Source organism: Montipora capricornis, chromosome 3, assembly GCF_036669925.1.
Source record: "Montipora capricornis isolate CH-2021 chromosome 3, ASM3666992v2, whole genome shotgun sequence".
NCBI classification, from domain to species: Eukaryota; Metazoa; Cnidaria; class Anthozoa; order Scleractinia; family Acroporidae; genus Montipora; species Montipora capricornis.
Window position 1 is genome coordinate 21,416,826 of NC_090885.1, and position 17,500 is coordinate 21,434,325.

Here is a 17,500-nt window from a genome sequence, read left to right on the forward strand (position 1 = left end):
GGGAGGGGTGGTCTCAATTTTCCATTTAATTTGTCCAAGATTGTAGCTCATTGACATCTGGGGATATCGGTAAATAGAGCGTGTTTGCTTTTTCTGGGATAGCACCGCCTTATCCATTGTGGAGTTAGGCAGATAATATATTTGCCTTTGATGGGTATTATTGTCAGTGCTCACTCGCCACGCACGTACAGAGACCAATATTAAGCGCTATTGAAATGAATAAATCAACAGAGGTTTTGAAAAGTGGACTAAAATAATCGAGCGGAAGAACGCAGAAAGTTCCGCAGCATTGGAATTCTAAAACTACCGCTCCACCCCAAACCGGAACTTTTTTAGAGGATGACGGGCAAGTGAAACCTAATAAAAGCCACTTGGTTAACCGTAGTTTGCTGAAACTCTCGAGTCAAGTTAAGGGAGATTATAGCACAGCCCACAAACGATTGCTGGCAGAGGATGGAGTTGCCAATGATACAAATACCCGACCCTGACAACAAGCAGGTATTGCCAAGCGGTGGTGGTAACACAATTTCAATTGGCCACTTCGGAAAATATCATAGTACTCTTTGTTTGCCCCCCCAGATTTTGCATAAGCATTGTTTCCAGTTTCTCTTGGGGCTTTTAATGGTCTCAAGAGAAAACAAAAACAATGCGTTTGCAAAATTTGGGGGGACAAACAAAGAGTATTATGGTATTTTCCGAAGTGGCCTATAGTTACAAGTGGTTCATGTGGGGTAGAAACCCAGCACTTCACAATACACTCAAATCTGTTAAGTTTTTTATTTGGTTAACTGTAGTTTGCTGAAACTCTCGAGTCAAGTTAAGGGAGATTATGGCTCAGCCCACAAACGATTGCCGGCAAAGTATGGAGTTGCCAATGTTACAAAAACCCGACCCTGACAACAAGCAGGTATTATCAAGCGGTGGGGGGTAACAATTTCAATAGTTACAAGTGGAGAGGACTTCGAGGAAGTATCGATTAAGCACTTCCATTTCACTGTATAATCTGTTTTGAAAGTTAACACATACTTTTTAATCCGCTTCAGTACTCTCGTGGTATTTCCCATTTTCGTGCTGAGAGCGCACATTTTGCCACAGGGCAAAAAACAATTATCACCGGAATTTAAAAGGAAAGGGCCGGATGAGTGAAGTGAACACAGTGTCTCTTCGTCGTGATCAACAAGTCGTACGTCGGCTTCCTGGGAGAATACTCTCTGGAGAGTAAAGGAACTTCCGACGTTAAATGAGGTGTACCTTTACCTAAACTGAAAGCACGAATAAGGAAACACAAACTGAGCCCTGTTTGAATAACAAGTTTTACTCGTAGCTCTACAAATCATATGGAATGTCTCCAAATATCAACACGTTTAACAGAGACTAGCAAACAATCCTCTTTCCTCAAAACTAACAATGCGTTAAAACGACAATTGCTTTCTCCTTCGTTGTTAATTAATCGATGACAGGACGATGTATGCACAGAAAATTACAAGTTCAGTTTAAGCTGAAGACAATGACATTGGGCTTATAGAAATGTTTGTTCTTAAACTAAATGGGACATCTACGGTAATATTTAGTAACAAAATCCTGCATAACTTCCCGGAAACTCTCAAAAACAATATAGTAGTCATAAAAAGCACACTGTGAAAACTATTCCATGGTCAGTGCCACTCACTTTGTTGAGGTACCCATCGAGATATATAGCTTATCCTTCGTGAAGGACCTTTGGATCAGCTCACGCGTAACTTGGGTTGTCACACCATTGAAATTGGAGTAGCACTCAGACATATCACCATTGGAAAACTGCACGACTGATTTGGTCATGATGAGCCCCATTTGAGTAAGAGGTGGGAAGATTACTCTTGGCTTCGCTTTTACGAACAGTGGATTCCCAGTGAGCGCGTCGGTAATCACATCTTGAAGCTGTTTGTAATCCTCGATAACGATCCCCTGCCAGACAATTCCTTTACTGTCCTTCAAGGTGGTGTTGACGTGAATGTTCCCCGTTGGAAAACCGGCTCGAATCAGTGCTCGCAGAGCCATGCCTTTCCTTTCATCGTCTACAATAATCGGAATGTTCATAACAGGCTTGTCGGGGTTTTCGAGATCGCCAACAGTTACAGCAGGATCACAGCCAAAGGTATGGCGGAACTTGTTTAGCAAAGTATACCACGGAGCGATCATTGGAGCTGTTAAATGACAAGAGACAGTTCTCACTGCGTCATTTTGTTATTAATTACCGAGCTAATCAGCTCCTTATAGAGTATGTGCACGGCGGCCATGTTGGAGGACCAAAACAATTAAAGCCAAAGGAAGATCGTTCTTTTGTTTCGGTCCTCCAATATGGCCGCCGTGCACATACTCTATTGGCTGCACTTAAACATGGAATGAGTTCGGTGATTGACGTCCAGGTTCCTAGACAGAAAATAATTTGCATTTCCGGGGCGTTTCCCAACGACTTCGTTACCGTGGTCCCAGAGGTTTTTCTTGAGCCGCGAGAGAGCTGCAAAGCGGCAAAGACGTGCAGAATAGAATAGGAATAAGAATTAAACGCAAAGAGCTTGTGGGGTCTTGTACTTAACAAAATAATTACTTGTCCAATTAAAAACTATCAATTATAACTAAAACACATTTCTAAAAACAATCTAATAGATTAGAATTCTTAAAACGCGAACTAAGTAAGAAACTAATACAATCAAACATTAAAATTTAAAATTTTAATTCTCTACTTAAAAATACGTGTAATTAGTTAATCTGTTCCTAACCGTTGAACCCGATAAACCAGTGATAGTAAAGCTCCTGAAGCGATCATTTCACGAAGTCTCTTGAGGCAGGAGCTCATTAAGAGGAGCCTCTATCTCCCACACTTGGCCTCGGAATCAACCCTTTCCCGAGTAGATTTATTTATAGAACCCCTCCCTTGCGAGATTCAGCACGCTCACTGTTGTAAAAGCCAATCTCCCTTGGGACATTCAGCACGCCCACTGTTATAAAAGTCAATCAAAACAGAGCTATCTCAGCGTCAAGGGAATTATGATACTTTTCGCGGGAAAAACCTGTTCCTAAAAATAAATTTACTCGGGAAAGGGTTGATTCAAGGAATTAGAGGAGATAGAAGCTCCTCTTGATGAGCTCCTGCTTGAGGTCAATGAGGCCTTCCAAGGGGGCTTCTGATGTCGCTTTGTCGCTCATTTTTTAGCCCACGTGTCACCTATTTGGCTAGAGACATCGCTGTCGTTTTTTCGCTGCAATACAATTGTCGCTGTCGCTTTTTCGCTAGAATACAATTGTTGGCTAAACGTGCTTAATTTTTGCGTCCTGTAATTTTGTTTAATTTAAAGAGTAAAAACTTCCTTCTTTTTATAGAAGATCAACCACTACTGAGATCACCATTACTGAGAAAGCCAGAGATAGACGTTTGAACGGTTTTGGTGATCTTAGCGACCTTACCCTTCCTTTCTTTACCGTTGCAGCTCTTTTTGTCCTTCTTTTTCCTTTTTTTTGAGAACGAGATGCTTCCGTGAAGCATACACTGGGTTGCCTGTGGTACATGCTACAGAAAATCAGAAGGCACTGAATTGTGCGGTATTGAAATACAGCATTCCAGTCTCTGAAGAATAACAAATAAAAGAGAGGCGAGAAACATTGGCTTCTGGGCTGACATGTTGATAATTTTCAAGTTCCCTCACAACTTCGTTTCACCACAAGTGTGCCCTCTGAGCATCTGACAGCTTTGTAATATTAAATTTCACTGAAGTCAAGCCCTGTTCTGCGGGGTTAGTGTTAGGATGGGAGACCAAAACAATAAATCCCTCATAAAAAACAGAAGCATCTGACCGAAAATACTATTAACGCTAACAAATGCGAACTCAGCAAGGTACAGATTTTGTTAGCTTGCTTTATGCAAAACAAATATTGATGAAAAAGCAAATAACTATTGATACACAGTTTTTAGAAAGAGCAGAAGGAAGTTTCCGGGACGGTCAATCGAGAATAAAATATTGGGTCACCTCGCAGCTCTTACAAGGTCTCACCTGATTGGAGACCACCCTTGAGGTTTAACAAAAGAACAAATAACAGAAACAATGGACCCTAGTCCTAAAACAAAAGGGCCATTGTTTCTGTTACCCTAGGCCTAAAACAAAAGGGCCATTGTTTCTGTTATTTGTTCTTTTGTTAAACCTCAAGGGTGGTCTCCAATCAGGTGAGACCTTGTAGGAGCTGCGAGGCTACCGAAAATATTAGCTAATATTTACGACATGAAAACAACATTAATTTTGAACCGTGAATATAGAATATAAAAAGTTACGATCAGCGACAAACATTTTGGCGACAAACATTTTTGCTACGTTTAAGTAAATTGCAAAATCGAAAGTGACATAGCCGGAATTCAGCGGACGCCGTGCTTAAGTTTAATACCCTGGCATGTTTACTCGCCAAACAGTGAAGCATCTGTGTCAAATGATGGCAAGATACCGGGTTTTTGTAAGTTTCTTTTTCCGTCAAGTGTTATAAAGTTTGACAATGAAATGAGCGAAGTCAAAACAAAGATCACAATCGCCCAACTCTTGTTTATGCAAAGTCAAAATTTACTCTCCAAGACGCGTACGACGTTATTTATCACCAGGTAATTCCATCATTTTGGAAATAGCAGCTACTTTATTACTCATCTGCGTCACAAGTTTTCACTGATTTTGGGGCTCATTTTGTTGAAACTCAAGCACGCTTCCAACAGGCCTGTGAACCCTTCCTGCTGACTTTCCATTATTGAGCTCCATAAGGGTATATTTTGTTTAAGGATCCACTAAAACGCCATTCGCGTTACATGACTTTCGACGCCATTGCAGGCTAAGTTAATGATGCTACTGTGTCCACCAGAGAAATCTACTCAGTTCCACTACCCTCTCGATCCTAAGAAAATACGCGCAGAAGGCTCTATGCAAAAAGACACCACTTACTCAAGCACGCTTCCAACAGGCCTGTGAACCCTTCCTGCTTACAGAGCAATACTAAAAAACCTCTCCCATATCACATTTCAACCTTAAGCTCGAAAATCCAATACACAACATGATATTATAATTCACAAAGGCAGAAAATACCACAGAATCCTTTTCCAGCCTCTTAGAGGCGAAAACCTCTTCCCATTTCATTGCGTGCGTGAAGACAAGAAACTCAATCGTGCCAAATTACCATGTACTTCAGGTAAATACAGTTCACTTTGATTTCGGCTCGACGGGCGATAGATTGTTGTCGAAGTCCATTACTCGTCGCTTTTGAGATTCCTGCCTAGTTTATCCAACTGACTTTCCATTATTGAGCTCCATAAGGGTATATTTTGTTTAAGGATCCACTAAAACGCCATTCGCGTTACATGACTTTCTACTGTGTCCACCAGAGAAATCTACGCAGTTCCACTACCCTCTCGATCCTAAGAAAATATGCGCAGAAGGCTCTATGCACAAAGACATCACTTACCAGGGGAGTGACAGGCACGACTTTTACCGACACGGAAAAAAATACTAAAAAAAAAAAAACGGAAAGCTACCTATTTTCCAACTGGGTTTGCCATAGGGCAACCCAGTAAAAAGAAAAAAAAGAAAAAAAAGATAACAAACAAACTAAACGCAGACCTTGACGGGGTTTGCCATAGGCAACCCAGTAATGATGTGAAAACGAGCTACGCAAGTGTTAATACGGTCATCGAAATACGTAAAAATCAAGCAACAATTAAGCCCTCGCATTATTAATTATTAATTGCTGTCATTGCTGGACACTTTAAATGCAAGCGAAGGCCGTCAAAACCCTCTTTAGTAATTATTAGTCCGTAATCAGACAACTTACCTTTCCTTTCTTTCCCCTCGTGGCTCTTTTTGTCCTTCTTTTTGTTTTTTTTGAGAATGCTGTGACTGCTGTGTGATTTTTTTTAATGTTTTCTCATTTCACGTACTCCATGTTAGCAAAAAGCGCCAGAAAAGCCGCACAGACGCGATAAAAGTCACCGAGTTAAAAAGAAACATAACTAACGTGACAACGTGTCCACCTTTGTACCAAAAAAGGAAATAAGAGACATAAGACGCTCACTGCATAACAAGTGCGTCAAGTGTTGAATGATGGTTTATTTATATATCTTAATTTGCACAAGAAATATACATATAGCGGCATATTGTAAAAGATAGACTGGACTGGATTTGTAAAACGAGGACTGGATTTGTAAAATATGGATTTGTAAAATTTGGATTTGTAAAACATGGATTTGTAAAACATGGTTTGTAAAACATGGATTGTAAAACATGGATTGTTGCTACCAATTCATGCACTGAAAATTATTCGTGTTTATTTTCTTTTTTTGCGACGTTCTGCACGCTTTTTCTCCTGTTCACTGGATCACATTGTTCACTTTTTACGTATTTGAGTTGACGGAAAAAGCTTGGTCCAGATATGGGCAGTTACTATAACAAATCTGGAAAACGTTTCTGTTCCTGCTATGGAGAATTTGAATACTAGTTTCAAGGACATAGCGCTTAGATGGACTCCACTGTTTTATTTATCTTTAAAGTTTGAACATAATGTCAACAAAGCAGAACCTATCCTTTTGCGAACATGATCCATAAACGAAACTATCTTGTCATTTCCTAACCTGTCTCGACAAAAGTTTACAGCTGTATAAGTAATGAAGCCTAATGCTTTCTTTCTCGACAACACATGCTAAATTAACCTTCGAATGTCAACAGTGATAAGAAAGCGTTATGTCTCATAATTTAACAACTTGTAAGAGGAAACTGATTTACTCGTATCACGAGAAAAGAAATCTCAATCTTATATAGCTTTATATTAGAAAGAAAACCGACCAAACATTAACAACAATAACACCAGTAGCAAATGTGGTTCTCGAAGCGGATTCACCTTTTAACTTCTTGATGCAAACATGACGCTGCACTTCTCGAAATTTAAAATCCACCAAATAAACAGACCCAAAGGTCCCGCTTTTAAGCTCTTCTTTAATTTTTACTGAACTCCATGACAACTCTGGAAACTCAAATGCACGTCGTCGTTTTTTAGTCAGAGATGGAAGCTTAAAAGAAGCCGCTGTCGCAGTGATATGTGTACCCGCGTGATATGTGTATCCCCCGCACACATATCACTAGTGATATGTGTACCCCCGGTAGGGATACCAAAAACACTGAAGCTTTGTACCCGGGCTTCCAAAGGCTTGAAGGAAAACATGGAGTCTACGAGGGACAGATTTTGTGGGTTTTTATTTTAAAGTTTCAACCGATGCAAAATATAAACGGAAGAAGATCAGTGATAACAATGGGGGTGACAGGCCTACACAACTCATATCCCCGTGTTTTAGCCAGCTTAGAGTTTGGCTCGAACTAGTACGTCTTTTAAGGATCTGCCCCTTTTGTACGAAACGATCGGGGGATCTTGAAATATTTCGCTAAGTAGGGGTTGTTGCTGGATTAAATGCCATTTTTGCATGAGTATTTGTTTAAGATTAGGCAACTTAGGTCGGTATTGTGTGACGAAAAGACAAGATTCGCTTATCTTCTTTGCATTTCTGTAGGAGGGCTTGTTTCCTGTTCTCAAATTTGATGTCTGAGAGTGTAGCCGTAATCAGGCTTTCTGGATTTCCTCGTTCAATAAGGCTTGCTCTGAAATGCGAGATTTTAGTTTTGAATTTCTTTTCAGAGGAGTTTGTACGGAGAAGTATGAGTACTTCGCCCTTGATAAGGCCCTTTTTTTTTACCCCTAAAGGATGGCAATTTGACGAGAAATGCGTGTACAGAAATATTTCAGTAGGCTTGAAATGCGTTTATATATCCAATATAGATTTGTTTGCGAATCGTTCGCCTTTGAAAACGTTTGTGTCATGAGTCACCATGGTCTGAAAGCAATGCTTCAATCTCCATTTGGGCATCTTCCTCTTTGGAGGTTGTTGGGACTGCTAGAGATCCGTCTTCAGTTGGAAGGCTCATGACCGTTTTCTTTTTTCAGGAAAGACCGCGGTTTCGATCCTTCGGGAACTCGTCAGTTGCCGATAAAGGAGAGCGATAGCGACCAATATGCGCCTATGGATCCTGAATTGAAATAATATTGATTCGAAATTGTTTTTGGCAAGTGTCTTGCCAGACGACAGCGCTTACAGGCCAGGGTTAGGGTTATATCCAGGGTTCGCACACTTTTTCAGACCAAAAATTCAAGGACTTTCCAAGGACTTTCAAGGGCCAAATTTTAAAATTTCAAGGACCTCTTTTTTATTTACGTCGATGAATTTACACATAGAAATGGTCTTCCTCATTTTCCGTAACGTACATGCGTGAAAATAATGTACGTTTGTATGACATGACTTGAGTGGCTGATTATTTTCACTGAAGTTTTCAAAGATTAAAAATGCGGGCCAGAAAAGAATTCAAGGACTTTCAAGGACCAGCCGAATGAAGAGCAGAGATTTTCAAGGATTTTCAAGGCCTTGAAAATGCACTCTCAAAATTCAAGGCCTTTCAAGACGCGTACGAACCCTGTATATCCCAACCTATTACAAAACGTTTGCTTGGCACTGCGCCTATGAGTGCTATTTTGAAATATTTTATTGATTCGAAATTGCACTAGGCTAGGCAGGCCGCGATACACATATCACTACAATCACCGTTCAGTTATATGATATATCAGACCATATCAGGGGATACACATATCACAGAACAGCGATCGCAGTGATATCTGTCGTCTATTAATTTAGACTGAATCAATAATATACTTACTAGCCATATATAAGCTTAGCTAGTACTTTGCTGGACAGACAACAGCGTTTGCTTTACCAGGGGATACACACATCACTGACTACGATTACCGTGATGGGCGTAGCCCCGAGATATGTTGGGGATACAGATATCACTGAACTGGCGATCTCAGTGATATGTGTATCCCTGGCTAGCGCGCTGTCTCGTTTTTAAATTTGTCAGTGATTGGGAATCAATAATACTTGCTGTCAGTTGATGGAATATTTCATGCACTTACGTACTAGGCAGAAAAAACGCTAGTACCTAGTAATTTGCTATACAGGCGACAACGCCGATAGGCCAGGGGATACATATATCACTACGATTGCGGTCCCCAAGTTATATATTTATACTATAGACAATTTCGACTCCTTTATATTTCCAGTAGATTGTTTGATGTTTGCTACTGGCCCATAAGTATATTATCTGCCAAGGCATAAAAATCCATTTGGTTTAATTTACATGGACATGTCGTACTCACGAGTCGCGTCTTTACAGTTCTGATTGTGGAAGATGGTTCAGTTGCAAATAAATGGTTTCTAGTGTTGGTCACCTGAAAAAATCATGTCTGCTCTGTGTTCACCGATTTCCGTCCATTAACACAAGTTAGCCGTAATTATTTATTTTTTGGAGGGGAGGGGGGTGGGGGATACAAAAAATCACTGGCCGCCATATTGGAGGGGGTAAACATATCACTAGTGATATGTGTGCGGGGATACACATATCACGGGGGTACACATATCACTGCGACACCGCCATCTCTTTCCTCGCACAATCACCTATCTTCTCCCGCGGAAAATTAAGATATGCAAAATTATTTTCGTCAAAGGTCTACCCACAGTGCATTTTTAAAATTCCGGTCTTTTGGCAGCCTGGTCGTTTGTATGTCACGTACACTTTTGTTTGTTCCACGTTTGCCCTAGTAAAATTACCGATTCCCGTAAAACGTTGGAAATCGGTCTGGACCAGCTCCTGTGTATTAACATGTTTATCATTTAAGAAATAAAAAACGCGCCGAGTGCTAATAATAAAACTTTATTCAAACACAATGGCAATAGAATTAATGTGTTTTTACAAATGTACAGTATATAGTATCTATATATATATAGATATATATGAAAATCAATGAAAAACGAAAGTCTTCCTTTTCTTTGCTTTTGCGCTACGCGTTTCACCGCTGTTGCGGCTCTTCAGGCATAGCAAAGAAAAGGAAGACTTTCGTTTTTCATTGATTTTCATATCTTTACTCGACACAGAAGTTTACCGTTTATATATATATATATCTATAATAATAATAAAGTGCATATATAATGTAATAATAAGATCTAAAAGTTACTATAGTCTTAGTGCTCTTGGGACAAATGATTGCTGGTGTCTCACTGTACGTGATAAGGGCACTTGATTACATTTTTTGTGTCTGAGATTATAGCTATGATCAGATTGTTTAAATAAGTGTTTAAAGGTATCGCTCCTCATCATCCGTTCCAGCTCGTTTTTGGTAAGGTTGCTTCTTCTACTTGCTAGTGTCTCGAGGGCATCGTTTGGAAGGCCGAGGATCTTCAAACAACGGTCCTGTACTCTTTGAAGCTCCAGGGAAAGATAGTCAGGAATACCTCCCCAAATGGGGCACGCATACTCAAGCAAAGGTCTGAGTTTTGTTGTGTAGGTCGTGAGGCCAACTTCATCAGGAAGATGAGCTTTCTTGCATACCCTAATATGATAGATACGTTTGTTAGCTTTGTTGAGTACACTTGAGATGTGTGAGTTCCATTTGAGGTTGTCCTAGATTACAACACGTAGCAGTTTGAATTCTGTTTCTCTGTCAATCACCATATCGTTAATGCATAAGTGAGGAGGGTTATCACTGTGTTTCTTAAAGGAAGACCACATGTCTTTCGTTTTCTTGGCATTCAGTTCCATCTTGTTCCTATCTGCCCATAATTTCACCCCATCCACTCCTTCCTGCATATAACTTTCTGAGTGTAACGGTACTACTTGGTGTTAGATCGTCAGCAAATTTGCATGATTTGATGCCAAAACTACTTGGGATAGCTTTGCCAACGTCATTGATATGAACATTGAAGAGAATCGGAGATATAACTCCCTCTTGAGGTACTCCGGCAATAACTTGGCCAACTTTAGATAGAGCACCAGGTAGCTTAACCTGTAATGTCCTACCTGTCAAGAAGCTCTGAGTCCATTTTCAAAATCCCCGATTAACACCAGAAGCAGCAAGCTTGGTGAGTAGGATGGCATGATCGACTAGGTCGAACGCTTTTCGAAAGTCTACAATTACTATGTGCACACCTTCGGTTTTGCAGCCAAGATCTGTGGCGTTGAACCAGTTCTGCGTAGTGCATGCAAGGGCTGTGACGGTAGATCTGTCTCGAAGAAACGCGTGTTGGTTGTCAGCAATTTCAAGCTCATGTTGATTTAAATCAAGTTGGAACCTTTCTAGTAATTTTGCAACTTGAGGTAGAACTGATATTTGTCTGAAGTCATTGTTTATGTCGACAGGATTACTGACTTTCGGCACTGGGGTCACCAGGGCGCGCTTATATGGCGTAGGATATTTACACTGTAGTATGCCAGCGCAGATGATATCGTGAATAACAGGAGCAAGTTCTTCGTGGAAGTGCTTCAAAAACCAAGCTGGTACACCGTCGTATCGATATATCCTGTGGCCTTCTTGATGTTTAGTCTCTTTAGAGCAGCTTTCACCTGTCCAATGCTGGGAGTGGCAGGGGGGCGGTCAATTAGGTTGTCTGCCAGCTCACTGACTAGCAAGGAAGAAGGTTCGCGGTCTTCCCAAGGCTTGGTAAATGCGTCAAGAAGGTCGTCGGCCAATTTTGATAGCTCATTTCTGCTTGGTGCAGTTATATCCGCATGTTGTTGGTCAGCACCCGTCATAGCGTAGATAGATCTGTACCACTTGCCAGGGTTGGAGTGACGGAGATCTTGGGCTTTGTTCTGATAAAATTTCTGCTTGGCATTTTGCTATCAAGCGAGAGACCTTTGCCTTAAGTTGGTTATACTTTTCTTGGTCACCACGGGTGTATGCCCTTTGTCGGTCGCGTATCAAGATCTTGATCTGTGGCGTCAACCACGGTTTATCTGAGGGGTGAACCCGTGCAGTTTTCAAGGGCATCGTATCATCCATTGCATTTTTAATTATGGAGTTAAAGGCAAGCACTTTATCGTCGACATCCTCGGCAGAGAGCACATCTTTCCATTCTTCTTGATTGAGCTTTAGTCCCAGGGCATTAAGGTTGGCAGGTTTTATTACTCTGATTTGCTTAACCTCAGGGGGAGTGCATTGTTGAATTAAAAATAAGCACGAGAGAATTTTTTTTTGAACGCGAAAGAATGCCGAATGCTTATTAGCCGTAATTACTTCTTGAATGTTCTTGAAAATTCCCAAATGCTATTATTACTCAACAATGCACGAACAAATTGCTTTTTTCAGTACTTATTTAAACGTCAAGTGATAAAATAAAATGAAAATAGAATAAAATAAAATAATTAAAATGAACATGGGATAGACAAAGAAATAAACAAATCAGCAGTCGAACTATGCTATCATGTTTCTATAAATCCACCTTTTTCAAATCCATGTTTTACAAATCCATCTTTTACAAATCCATGTTTTACAAATCCATGTTTTACAAATCCTCCTTTTACAAATCTTCCTTTTACAAGTCCTTGTTTTACAAATCGACCTTTTACAAATCCATGTTTTACAAATCCATGTTTTACAAATCACCCTTTTACAAATCCATGTTTTACAAATGCGTGTTTTACAAATCCAGTCCAGTCCTTATTTTACAATATGCCACCTGTAGCAACACGAACAGAAGAGATTAGAGTCATGCTGGCCTGGTCGGTCATGTAGCTGTCGAAATAACAAAGTGAAAAGATGTCGCTTTGTCGAAGTTAAAAATGGATTGTCGCTGTCGCAAATTGTCGCTTTTTTTTGCGTCAGGTTCTGTCGGCTGTTGGTGTTCTGGAACAAGATTGTCGCGACATTTTTTGCAATTTTGGAGCGATGTCGCTTGTCGCCAAGAACCCTTGGAAGGCCTCGTCAATACTACCTACATTTTTGACATGATGGTTAACAAAGTTCCATACCATTGAGCCTCGATATACAAGGGAGTCTTTTAACAATCTAGTGTTGAATCTAAGTGTCGTGATTGCTTCTTGATCTCTTAGTGAATAGCTAGATTCCCGTCTTATGAATATGCTATTAATTAGACACTCAGGTAGTAAGACTTTACTTGCTCTATAAAATGGTTTAAATATCCGAAATTTGTAATCTAAACTGATCGTATCCCATCCCGCAACGTAAGTACCAAAATTATATTTCAGCTTCTTCACCAAGATTTCGTGTGATACCGGCACTGTCAAACGCTTTTCTGAAGTCCACAAAAGCTACTGCGTAAACATTACCGGAGTCTAAAGCTCTCCTCCATATTTGTGTCAGATGTACAAGGAAGAGCTGAGTAGAGTAGCCGCGTCGGTAAGCCCATTGCTTCTCTGTGATTAAATGATGTCGACAAAAGCGTGCTGCAGCAGTCTATCTTTTATTTCTGCTTCTCAAACTCATTAATAATTCATAAGGCAAAAACAAAAGAAATCATCACCGTGAAGGAAGTTTGGATACGTGGTCTTAATTAGCATAAAATTTCGCCAACTTTGATCCCAAATATCTCTTAAAATACTGATTCCTTTGAGAAGCAATATCAAACACTCGAAAGAGTGTTTCATCGGATATCAAAACACCTCGAAATCGGTTAAAAAACTCGGCCTTCGGCCTCGTTTTTCAACTCGCTTCTCGGTGTTTGGATATCCGATGAAACACTCCTTCTCGTGTTTGATATATTACTTCCAAGACTGATCTTATTTGGTACGCTTAAAAGGGAGACAGGTCGATAATTTCCACAATCTGCTTCACCATCCTTTTTGAAAAGCGGAGTTAATCGAGCAGTCTTCCACAAGGAAAAGACAGTTCTTCGTTCAATGCTATAATTATAAAGGTTGACCAATGCTTGTACAATAGCCTTTCCTGCCAATTTGAGAAGTTTAGGCGAGATATAATCAGGTCCAACGGACTTATTAGCCTTGAGTTTATATATCTTTTCTTCAACAGAACGGCTTGCAATTGAAATAGGGCTTATAGAGGTGACACTAGGTGTTGTGTTGCCATCTGCTGAAGCGAGCTGCGGTGGCACTGGTAATGACTTAATTAATTAAGTTCTCACCGATCTCCGAAAAGTATGCGTGCATCATCTGTGATTTTTCTTTATCCATTAAAGCAAAACTGCCATCAGTTCTCTTACGGGGGGCTATTGCTCTGTTGCGTGCTGAGCGATTTGTAGCTTTGTTAATTAAGTTCCCGTAAGCACTAGTTTTCTTTACTTCTTCAAACATATTGGTAAAGTAGGATGGTTTAGCTCTTCGCAAAGCTGACGTGACTGCATTTCTGGCTTTCTTTATTTTGACCACAGCTCGGGGCATTTGGTGCTAACTGCTGCTTTGAAAATCTTGATTATTTTATTAATCTCGCAGCGGACTTCGCTTGTTATCCAAGGAGCCGATTTACTTCTGATCTTAACTTCTTTCTGGGCGACGTGTTCGTCACAAATTCTGCCACGCCCATAAGACATCATCTGGCTCTTCAAAATAAACGCAACATGGAAAGGCGCGGATTCTACATCCTTCCTGAAATTTTCCGCGTCAAGTTTCCTGTAATCTCTTGTTTTGATGTACTTCGGTGGCGGCCTTTTCATCGTTGCGTATACCATATTGTGGTCTGAAATTCCCAAAGGGAAAACACTGCACTTGTTCATGAGATCAGCCCTTGCTGTGACAATAAGGTCCATCAACGTACTCGTTGTTTGTGTTTCTCTAGGGTTGGGATTCACCACATTTTGCATGTTAAACGTTTCGAAAATAGAGCGCAGTCTTCTGGCGTTGGTACACTGTTCAGATTCCGTCTTAAAGTCACAGGTGAAGTCCCCAAGTAGCACAATATTAGACGTTTTTAGCCAAGCTTTTTCTAAGGTGGCACTGATAAGATCGAAGAATTCATTGGTGTCTGGCGGCTTGTAGATTACTGAATACAACAAAGACGAACTTGGGAATTTGACTTGTAGCCGCTCTGCTTCGATATTTTGTGTGAGAAGATCTTTACGATGAGTAGCGTGCAAATGCTGCCCGTAATATAATAAGCATCCACCTCCTTTTCGACCCTTCCTATCTAATCTTACAAACTTCATTCCGGGGATTAATATTTCCGAATCAGGCACTTTTTTGTCAAGATGTGTCTTGGTGATTGCAAGAATTTCAGATTTACACAGTTGTTGGGGGCAACTAAGTTCCTCGATCTTGTTCCTTAGGCTACACACATTCAAGTGCGCCAATCTGACGTCTCTATTGGAAGTGCCATATTCCAGCTGTTTCATCATTTTTTTCTTCGTCCTGTTCTAAGTCAATCGCCACTTCAAAACTGTCATGTACATCATAGAAAAGTAGCTCCTCCATTAACTCTCTCGAACAACACACAGAGCAAGTCCACCGTTTGCTGGTGAGTTGACCGTATTCTGGAGGTTCCAGAGCAGCACATTTCATATGATAGCAATAAGAACACGAAGCACAACATAGGGAGCGGTGATTAGCAAGTTTCACAGGAAGGATAAACAATATGGCGCTTGTCTACAGAACGCAGAACACTTGGTTCAGAAACCGAACTGATTGAGCAGCATTCAGGACAGGACCATTCCAATTCAGCCAATTGTTGCAGTTGAGTGTATCTTTGGAGTTACTTGTCCACATTTGATGTGAATCCAACGATTACTGGAATCACAAGTCCCGGGGGGGACTCCCATATGAAACAGACGGGGATGCTCGTCGTCTCGCTTAGGGGTGTAAATTTTGGAGTTTGGTCTCGCTTAGGGTGTTCCGGGCAAAGCGCCAATATTTTATGCCACCAAGGTCTCGTTTAGGGTTCCGCGAAGTAACACAGAATTACGCGAAGAGAAAGAGAAGTCAAATTTCCTTTTAAATTTTCTTTTTAGATAAAAGCATTCGATGATCATGCCTTTTTATCATTAAAACTCATTGTGTGTCGTATTTTTGTGTTTTTAAACGGTCTCTTTTAGGGGTCAAAATTTGCTTAAGCCACGCCTAGATTGGTCTCCTTTAGGGGTTAAATTCAAAATTTCCGACGAGCATCCCCGTCTGTTTCATATGGGAGTCCCACCCCCGGGTCACAAGTCAACGCTCGATGATCAAACGCGACGGTTGTTATGCAAATTGAGCATCCCCTTGACTCACCAGTCGTGGAACTCGCATTGACAGAGCCTGGATTAGTAGCCACGTGCCCACTCTGTGCGATCCTCTCTAAACCGAAGCTCGCGTCATGGTTTGGGTACAGCAACGTGCTAGCAGAAAGATAACCTTTTCTTACAAGCTCAAGGTGGCTAAAGGTTCCGAGCAAAGCCGTTGAGACTTCTCTGAGGTCCGTGAAAGGACCACGAAAAAACAGTTTTAATTCGGAGTTTAAAATAACACGTCGACCGTACTCTGAAGTGGAATTACAATGTTAGGACAAGATATGGCTGAAAAAAAGTACCACGATAGCAGAGTAGAGAAACCATCGATCGACCGCCATGAACACGTGTTACAAAGAGACTGGAGGTTTTCTCTTTTCGCCGCTTCGTGACTCGTCTTTGCCGGTTCGCTGCTCTCTCGTGGCTCAAGAAAAACCTCTGGGACCAGGGTAGATCTTCGTATAATTGAGACACTTTTATAGATAGCGCTCTTATTCCTTATTTTGAGGTCACATCGTATCTCTTGCCTCAAGACTTTAATTAATTATTAACTCTTTAGCAGCCAAACGTTTCTTCGTATTTTCCCAATTTAAGCTAAAAGGTGAAAACAATCTCCTTATCCCATATAAGGGGTTAGTTACCTTAGAGATCCTGCTCAGGATTGTTGTATATCTCGTTTTCAAAGAATGGCGGCTTAAATACCGATAGGTGCATGAACAACTATAAACGTCGTACAGAATAGCAAATACAAATGGGTGAATGTTTCGGCCTTCGTTCGTGCTCGTAGTGACATTAATACTCTAGCATGCTGCTCAGTAATGCTGTATGTGTCGTTCCCAAAGAGTAGCGACTAAATACTCTCACCACCTGACATTTCCAACAGTCGGGTCGACTTTTCAAATAATGGCCCTTCACCAATTAGACGGGTCACCATTTTCAGAAAGTTCCTCAAACCTTCTTTCAACTAGCAAGTTCCTGTTACTTTACTTCCCCAAACACCAAGACCCGACTTACGCTTGACGGGTCGTCCCGACTCCGTCCGTGTGCATTGGACAACCCTCATCTATGAGCTCAAATCTATATATTATCGTGGTGGATATTTTCCCAGGCCCGATTACAAGAAACCTTTTTTTCTTCTCCGGATACTTGAAAATGACAAACTTGTACTTTGCCTATAACGTTCAAGTTACCCAATCAGAACGCACGAACAACACTACTCGCTTGTTAGCCTGCTTTATAATTATAATACGCAATGTTTAGTACGAAGATGGGACTAGCATCAAGTGCCCTCTCATGTTGGCTTAGCCAAGGTGGTCAGGCCACGTCGTCCGAGCAGAATCCTCTTATTGCTGCGGTGCGGCCAGCTGACTGAATTACATCGTGACTGAGCAGAAGTCT

The 17,500-nt window shown here is 40.9% G+C and overlaps 1 protein-coding gene across 1 annotated transcript in view; it reads right to left on the bottom strand.

Annotated features, from left to right (window-relative positions):
* Positions 1-1,294: 1,294 nt before the first annotated feature.
* The window catches only part of LOC138040906 (uncharacterized), a 17,718-nt gene continuing 1,512 nt past the window's right edge, over positions 1,295-17,500 (bottom strand). The window contains exon 3 of the mRNA XM_068886626.1: positions 1,295-2,183. Within this exon, the coding sequence (XP_068742727.1) occupies positions 1,666-2,183 (518 nt within the window). The 3' untranslated portion in view covers positions 1,295-1,665. The remainder of the gene's footprint in view (positions 2,184-17,500) is intronic.